This window comes from Cynara cardunculus, assembly GCF_001531365.2.
Source record: "Cynara cardunculus var. scolymus isolate 2C chromosome LG 14, CcrdV1, whole genome shotgun sequence".
Taxonomy (NCBI): domain Eukaryota; kingdom Viridiplantae; phylum Streptophyta; class Magnoliopsida; order Asterales; family Asteraceae; genus Cynara; species Cynara cardunculus.
In genome coordinates this window covers 13,918,828-13,928,166 of record NC_037541.1, presented here as the reverse complement: position 1 = coordinate 13,928,166, position 9,339 = coordinate 13,918,828, and the positions used below count along the sequence as shown (strand labels likewise).

Genomic DNA, 9,339 nt, shown 5'->3' with positions numbered 1-9,339 from the left:
ACAGTTTTAATTTGATATGGATTAGTTTATTAGTTTACCAATTTTATCTGATTCTTTCACTTGTTTTGGAGTTGTTCCAATGTGTCCTATCCTGGTCTAATTATCGCGCCAAACATGGAACAAGTTTTTGTTCTTACTTGATAAACCTTCCCCATAAGCCTATCATCGTCATCATCCATAAAACTACTCAGTTCTCAAATAGCTCGTATAAAGTCACTACCTCATTCTCGATAACCGCAAGAGTTGAAGGTAGTCTACGTTATGTGGTTTATATTGATGTTGTACAAATCATAAAGCTCAGGGTAGCAACTTTGAGGGAACGTTGAGTTGAGCTGATTTGGTTGGTCCAAGGATCATTGTAAAACACATTGTAATCCTCTCGGTTAGTAATATATCGATCTCTCTCCCTGTGGAAGTACACTATCATCCCGATAGTAGAGCCACGTTAAATCCCATTGTCTCGATTAATCTGCCGCTCACATTTGATCGTATGTTTGTTTATTGTTTCTTAATATACACTTGTTCATCGATGTATCTAATTGCAATGCATTATACAAAATTCAGATCTTGTTTATCCGCTTGTGTTGTATCGGGTCAGTTTGCATTGCGGTTTATTGATAAAGTTTTGGATCATAAATCATTTCATCATTTACGAATTGAAACTGTGACCGATCCTAGAGTCTATGTTATTACACTCCACTCCTTAAGCTACAACAAAAGAATCAGGTATTCAAATACACTTTCGATATTTTCTTAAATCTTTTTTAAAAAAAATGTTATACATGTTATTACAATTTTCGATGTTCAAAAAAAAATTGCGATTTCCGTTCTTGTAGTTGAGAAATTGCGGTTTTCGTCCCTCTGATTTATAATTCATTGTTATTTCCGTTCTTATGATTTACAATATATTGTTGTTTCGGTCCCTATTGCTTACGATTCTTTTCTATTTTGATCATTTATACTTATAAGTAAGAATTTAGTCCAGAACAAAAACAGCAATAAATTGCAAACTATAAAGACTAAAATCGGAATTTCTAAACAAAATGGAAATTATTAACAAACCATAGGAACGAAAATCATAATATACTCTATAATTTATAAGAACTTTATTTTTTTTTAAATATCAGACCTACGTATACCCAGTCCCGAACTAGACCTTGGATTGTCGTAAAAACCATATCCCGTCTTGAACAGACCTTGAATTCTCATAAAAAGTATAACCGGTCCCTACCGATCCCAAACGGGCTCAATTTGAACATCTCTATTCAAAAAGATGGAAATTAAATTTGCGGTGGGCCCACCAAGATATTGGGCTGTGGTTTGAAGGTCATTGGAAGATGCTGCCGCCATAAATAATGGGTCTACTAACATTTATTCATTGTGAACCACTTATATTACCAAACCAAAACAAATGGCTCCCAATTATGGCTAAAAGAAATAATGCTCCACAATCATCATCCATCACGCCACATGTGGGTGGTTGGTTTGTTGAATAATACGGTTGACAAATATAAAAATTAATCAGAGAGATCAATATAACTAGTATTTTTCAGGCTTTAAATTCATTTTTAAAGAGATAATCTTGCTTGGCAAAAAAAGTCTGTTTCTTAATGGTTCTAAAACTCTCTGAATGATGTTGTATCATGTGTCTCCCTTAACCATTCAGCCTAATAATTTCATTGTAAAAAATTACCAAACAATTATATTACTTTTTACACTATATCATGAGAGCTCTTTAATCATTCTGCACCAAACCATTCAGCAATTGTCAAACAACCCCTTAGTTATTTCTCTATTTAAATTTCAAAAATATCACTAGGTCTGCAAGTGGCCCCATCTTAATTTGCGGAGGGATCAAAATATAAAAAAAGAAAAGATTTCTGAATCAGGTCTACAAGTACAGGAACTAAATTTGTAAATTAGATAAAGATCTACGAAAGTGCCACTTGCAGAAGTGTTGGGAATACATGTGAAATTTTGAACTCCACGCCAATATCAAGAGGAAACCAAACACGATAAAAAGGGGAAAAAGACCAAAACTACATATTGTTTATTAACACCGAAACATATGAACCGCTACCAAATGTTTGCAAACCATGAGCCATCCTGGCTGCAAACAATGAGCTGCTTACTCCTATATTTACACCACATATTCCACAACAACTTGAAACCAAACCCACATATCAACCACAAGGTTTAATTCATGGAAAAGGACAAGAAACTAGACACTAACCCGGAACACCGTGAGAGGGCATTCTCGTCTTTTCACGTCTGATGCCGAGAGTATGGATGGTTAAGTGAGGCGTCCACGCTGATCCTGGACGGCCATCCTTTCCGAAACATCGGAAAGAGATTTAAGGTTGCAGTTTATTAGCGCTTTTACAAAGTAGCATGTGTCATCTTTGGTGTTGCCATCGGGTATGTCCACCACGAATGATTCTATGACTAACGTCCCGGATCTACCGTCGGTTACCTCCGGATGGACGGTGAGGATTGAAGAATAGTTCTGCAGAATCAAGAATATATAGGTTGAGGAAAGAAGAAAATGAAGTTGGTATATTCTACTTATGCACTTGAACATGTGAGTTTTAGGGGTTATGTGGTTGGTTTTCAAGTCCGGTATGGATAAAACTGACTTTGTGGATTAATCTGTCGATATAGATCGGTAGGATTTTTTGTTCGGGTAAGTTTTTTCATAAATGGAAGGATCTTATCTTTTAATCGGGCAGGATAGGTTTGAAAAAAAAAATCTGACTTTCTGCATAAATCTTCCTCCTAGAAGCTTGATGAATAAGTCATTTTCTATATCATTAAGCCATTACCAAACAGTCATGTATAGTTGACCGAATTATAATCCCTCGTCTTAGAATAAGTGTCTACATCAGTATTTTAGTTTGTACTAAAATAAATGTCTACTTTCTCATTCTATGCTTAATTATGAGATGGAGAAAATCTCTCTATAACTAAGGGCAAAATTGTCCATTTGTTAATTACACAATCCTAAAATTGTATGTGATTTTCATCAACAAACTTCTAATAGAAGTTGTAAGTCACAAGGGGAAGATGAAATTACCCTGAGCCTATGGTCGCCACCGACAATTTTGATGCCGAGGATGTGTTCCTTGTCATCGAGAAGTTCCAATCTCTCGGTGCTCGTTGTCGCCGGAAGCCCCGACTTGACATTCACCTCTCTAACACTCCCTATATTAAGATCCCCAAGCATAGTGCACCTGCTCACAAAGGGTTTGTACTTTTGAGGTTGATCAAACCTCCTAACTAATGACCAAACCTGAGCAATTACAGAAATTGGCAAAAGTCAATAAACAATTCTTCACTTATTAGCTCAAAGTTTCATCAAGAACAATGATTACAGATTCTGGTCACTAAGTTTATCGGGGTTGATGTCTTACTGTTACAATTTGTCGGAATTAGTCTAGGCATAGCTCAAGACACCTTTCCAAATCATAGAGAAAAGAAAAACACTTGCTAAGTCTTGAATTTAAAGAAAAGATGATTTTTGTTCAATGCATTTTTTGTTATTAGCTTTTCGGTTTCTATGTGTTTGTTAGTGGATCCGCGGTTGGATATGTGTTGTTGCATACGTATGCAACGTTGTATATTTCCTAGTGAAATACAGTCTGAGGTGATTCTGGAATTATCGTCGAGGAACTCTGATTGTTTGTTTGTTTTATTTTGTGGGCGAGTCGGTATTGTAATGTAGTCTAGATTCACGAAGGTAGTTTTTCACACCACACGATCTTCAAGTTACCTAAGATATCTTCGAAAAGAAGCAAAAACAGGATATCTTAGGTAACTTAAAAGATCGTATGAGGATGAAAAACTATCTTCATGAATCTAAAACCACACTAAAATACCGATTCGGCCACAAAATCAAGGAAACAACCAGATTTCCCTAGAGAATGATTCCAGTAACATCTCAAACTACATTTCACTAGAAAATACACAGAAACATCGATGAACAGTGCATACATATGCAATAAACACATATTCAACCGCGGATTCGTGAACAAATCCATAGAAATCAATACATACAAGCATATTTATACCAGAAGAACATCAATAATTCAATATAACTTCATTTTCCCCAAAAGCTGCATAAATCAACAAATTGATTGAATCCACAAACGTAACATACTCAAAATCCACAGACAGAGAGAACGAGATATATACATATAGCTAGCGATATAGATACAGAGAGATAATTACGATATCGACGGGAGCTTTGACGTGTTTGACGACGGCGGAAGCGCACTGTTTCCGGTCAAGGTTATGCCGGTGGTATCTTCTTATGTAGTGAGCTGCCTCCATTTTTAAATTCAACTTCGATTCAGTTCTTCGATCCAAAAAAACTGATTCCAATAAAAAATTAACGACCAGAAATCGTGTTTTTTATGGTTTTTGGGGGATGAATTTGTGATGGAAATTGGCGTGTATTTTATAATTTATTGAGATGAGAAAGAAACAAACCATCTAATCGGAGGAAGAACCCCACTACCGACAAAGAAAATAATATAAAGTGATTCGGGCCATTTGGGGTACTGTTTTCAAGAGAAGCTCCATGAATACAAGCACCCTCAAAGATGCTTAAACGAGAGGGTAACCGCACTTTGAATTTACAAATTATTACCCTCAAAATACATGTGCAAAATTCGTACTCCTTTTATAAATAAACTAGTATGGGAATCGTGCATTGTACGGTAGCATGAGTATTTTGATTAATGATCTAAAGATTATCTATATAAATATATATTAGCTGTTAATAAAATCATCAACAAATAGTATTCAAATAATTCGAAAAAATTAAATAAAATATAATTAGTGAAATTTTAATATATATATATATATATTTTGAGAGAGAGACTTGCTTAGAAATAAAGTTGTAAAACTAAATAAAATGAGTAATAATAACGACAAGAATATTAAAGAATCTGACATAAACTCAAGAATAAAAATTACTCCACATAAAAATATGTCTCCTTCAAATATTTCAACTTACATTGATGTAAGAAAATCAATTGAAAGAAGAAGAAAAAAGAACTCTATTAGAAAACTTAAAATATACGATGAGTCAATCTTAAGGCATTGCAGAAATCTAACTTCAACTTTTCATTTTCTTGCTTTGTTGTAAAAAGAAATCTATAGGGCTGTTTTGATTGACAATAAATTGAAATGAACACTTATGCAACCAAAAGATAACTCATAAAAGTTCTGGCATAAAAAAAAGAACTATCAAGAATATCATAAAAAAATCAACCTGTATTATAATATTTTAGCACATATAAAACAAGTAAATTAAAGAAAGCCCAGAAGATATTTATATTTTACATAACTAACTTCATAAAACAAAACGATTACTTAGTGGAGAGAGAAACATAAACGTCTTCTATGTCAAGAATTATGAACATCGACGGTTGCAATTAATGTCAACAATCATGGCTTTCCTTTATTTGCAAGACGGAGAGAGCCAACACATGTTGCACCTTAAGAAATTAGTGAATACCTTTAAACTTCTTCAATTAATTTCATCATATAATTGCATTATTAAAAATGTGCAAAATCATATATGATTCACGTAACAAATCATACATGATCCGGACGATTTTTCTCTGCTACTTAAGTGGCCTCAAGAGTCGCAAGCTTCCATTTAATGTAAAATTACATGTGAGTTTGTACATTTAACAACATTTTTCTTGTTTTCTTAAATAGTTAGCGTTCTATTTTGAACCTTCCTCTATGTATGTATTAATATAAATAAAAATATGTGCATTTTATATATTTGTGGATTCTAATTTCATTTAAAAAAGATAGATATGACTGAATTTTTTTTTTATTGAACCACCTCTTGGTCTTATCTTAATATATTTTAAATATATATTGATATACTGAGAAATTTTGATATATATTGATTGATTTTTGATGATTGATTTTTTCAATTGTCATATAATTAAAAAAATATACATTTATTGATATAAAATAAAATATATATAGTTTTATGTATTTGTGGATTCAAATTCATTTACAAATAAATAAATAAAATTAAGTAAAAAAAGTAGAAAAATGAAAGGTTTAACAATTAATATGTTGATTGTATATCATAAATAAATAAATAAATAAAAGAATAAATATGATAAAAAAAAACTTTTCAGTGAACAACCATTTGGTTTTTACTTCACACACCGTGTGTTGCACTGTGATGAAACTTGTTTTCTTAGAAAATACGTAATCAAATTAAGGTGAAACGTAATTTCGTAATAAATTGTAACATAAGACGATGATTGCATGGAGATGTTTTTGATGCAAATTTTGTGTAATAATGATTATGATGTATAAGCACCAAAAAGAATGATGTACATGTACCATTTTTCATCATCAATACGCACATTGACTTTAAAAAACATAATAGTGAATAGACCAACCATACGATATGTAAAAAATCACATATCGAACTTAAAGACTTCAAATCTTCATAATCCAATAGATAAAATTATAATGCAATCAAAATTACAACACGAACATACATAAAATTATCATACGACTAAACTTACGATAAGAACATACTTAAAAATATAATCCAATCAAAATCATGATACAAACATACTTAACATTCTAATACACTCTAAATTACAAAACAAACTTGCATAAAATCCTTATCTTAGATCATAATCATAAATTCTCACAAACCAAACTTGAAAACTTCAAATTTCAAGACTCATAGTTTCTTCTTTAATATATATATATATATATATATATATATATATATATATATATATAGATTGAAGATGAACAAAAAGTTGTTGTTCATATATATAAATAAATGATTGATTGAAAAAGATGAATGGTTTGGAGTTACGTCATTTGAATTAATATAGAGGGAGATGAATGGTTTGAAGTTGAATGCAAATATTTAACAAATATATATATATATATATATATATATATATATATTAGAAGGGTATTCGCTTGCCTTTTATAAATAAACTAGAAGGGTATTCGCGCAATGCATGAGATGCATCTTGATTTTAATATTTCGTTTTATTCTTTATCTCAATCGATATTATAATATGGTCCTATATAATATTGAAAAAGCGATAATGTTTTTATTTTTGAATAAAATATAAATTTGAAGATATCATAAAATTTTAACAAAATTATATCGATATTAGTATCAAATTAACTATTTAAAATTCCTCAATTTTTGTGTAATTTTTTAATTCAATTTTTTTAATTAGTAAATTAATTTTCTTATAAAGATAATAGTTAATTATCGTTAATTATCATAATTATATTTTAGATTTTTTATATTTTAAAATGAGATGTTTATTCTCTATTTGATTATGTTTATCAGCAGTTAGTTACACGAATTCAAACACGGAGTTTTAATAACTTGTACTTATGCATAATTTACTTGTAATCTTGAATTTTAAGTAATATGCATCAATATACAGTACTTTATGCATAAAAATGATTTTTAAGAGTTTTTGTCAAATGTTTTATAATATAGTATAGATATCCTTATAAGTAAAAAATTAAAGTGGTTTATAATAATTATCTTTGTAAAAGAATTCTTATAAGAACATCAACTTGAAATGAAATTTTATCTGTTGGGAAGGATACCTACGGGTACATGACCTTAATAGGGTGGGGATTCATCAGTTTGAGGGGTAACAACGGAGCAGGGATGTAGATTTTTTTTCATACCCGAAGCAGAATCGGGAGGGGTCGGGGATGGCATTACCCGCCTCTAATCCAACCCGGTTAATTTATATATATATATATATATATATTTGATTTTCAATATTGACAACCAGAATATTGACAATTTCATTATAATTTTAATTTTAAAATAGATCATTTTTCCTAAACGGGTTCCCCAAAGCCATCGGGGTGGGGTAGGAGATGAGGGATGTATTACTTATCCTGTTTCCATCCCTAACCTCATCTCTTTGAGTTATTGTACAAAAACCTTAGTTCTTGCAATGAAATTTGTGGCCACGGAGGTTCAAATGCGATGACTTCGAGCTACCCGCAAAACAGGTGGTCGCCCTAGTATTAATTAGCGGGTTGGATATCCAGATTAATTACAAAAATTTGTGTGAAGTGACAATTTCTTAGTTTTTTTATATATATTTATTGATTTTATAATAATTATTGATTTTACATATGACCCATTAAAAAGAGGTTCTTGTAACAACTATCATTACAGAATTTTATATGAATTTTTAATTTAATGAGTTGAAAAAGAATTGATAACAAAAAAAATACAAAAACAAGATTATTACAAGAACCTCTATTTATCGACTAAGGGGTCGTTTACCAAACATTTACTCGGGTAAGTAGTTAACAAATCACATTATCTTACTGGATGCATATGTCAAGGATCAAGAATTTTACCCAGTAAGAGCAAAGACAAACATCGAGAGTCTTGCTCGGTAAGTGAGAGCGACGATTATTACCACAATTAACGCTTACCGGGTAAATTTATTGCATATGATACCCTTTTGATGAACTAAAATCTTACCCTATAAATAAATAATATTGTTGAATTTTATCGGTAAGCACTTACCAGGATAAACTCCTCTAAGTTTTATAGTTTATTATATTTATATTATATTTTTTGCTAAAAAGTTAAAAAATAATGATGCACATTTTTATCTAAAAAAATGAATTTCCAAATGAGTTAAATCAAAAATTCCCGACAATTGTGTATGGTTTGCCCAAAAATTTCACCATGTTTTCTTTGCTTATCTTTGTCGGTTCAAATTTAATATTAATATGTCTTAATGAATAAGATTATTTTATATCAAATTAAACCAATTAATATTTGTATTAATCGTATAATTAAATTGGTACTAACTTAATTCGCAGTGATTACGATCAGTTGGTAATACCGGACCATGTATGCAAATTTGATTGATATACGATATTGAAAGTTATATGTCACGGTAATACCATGGTACCTACTTATTTAATTATTTATTAGTTTTTGAATTTATTATATATGGAATATTAAATTTTGTAGGTTCAACTATTTTGTTTTGTTTCTGGTTTTTGTTTCCTATCTTTTCACTCTCAATAACACAAATATAAGACTGTGTTTGGCAAATTAGCTGATAAGCTAGCTGATGAACTAAATATGTTTGATAAAACTAGCTGATATTAGTTGAAAATTTTAAAATGATAAAAAAATGACATATTTAAAAAATTAATAAAATTGAACTTTTCATAATATATTTAAAATAATTCACTAACAATATAATATGTTAATTAATACAAACCAGATGTTAAAAAAAATTAAATAATGAAATATGTTGAGTAATA

General features: G+C 30.5%; 1 protein-coding gene across 1 annotated transcript; it reads right to left on the bottom strand.

The window, feature by feature from the left end:
• Nucleotides 1-2,028: 2,028 nt before the first annotated feature.
• On the bottom strand, nt 2,029-4,596 carry LOC112526710 (abscisic acid receptor PYL9). Its single transcript, XM_025137103.1, has 3 exons — nt 4,228-4,596; nt 3,074-3,289; nt 2,029-2,506 (listed from the first exon to the last, which is right to left on the bottom strand). The coding sequence occupies exons 1-3, from the start codon at nt 4,327-4,329 to the stop codon at nt 2,294-2,296; spliced, it is 531 nt and encodes a 176-aa protein (XP_024992871.1). The 5' UTR covers nt 4,330-4,596; the 3' UTR covers nt 2,029-2,293.
• Between the last annotated feature and the right edge of the window lie 4,743 nt (nt 4,597-9,339).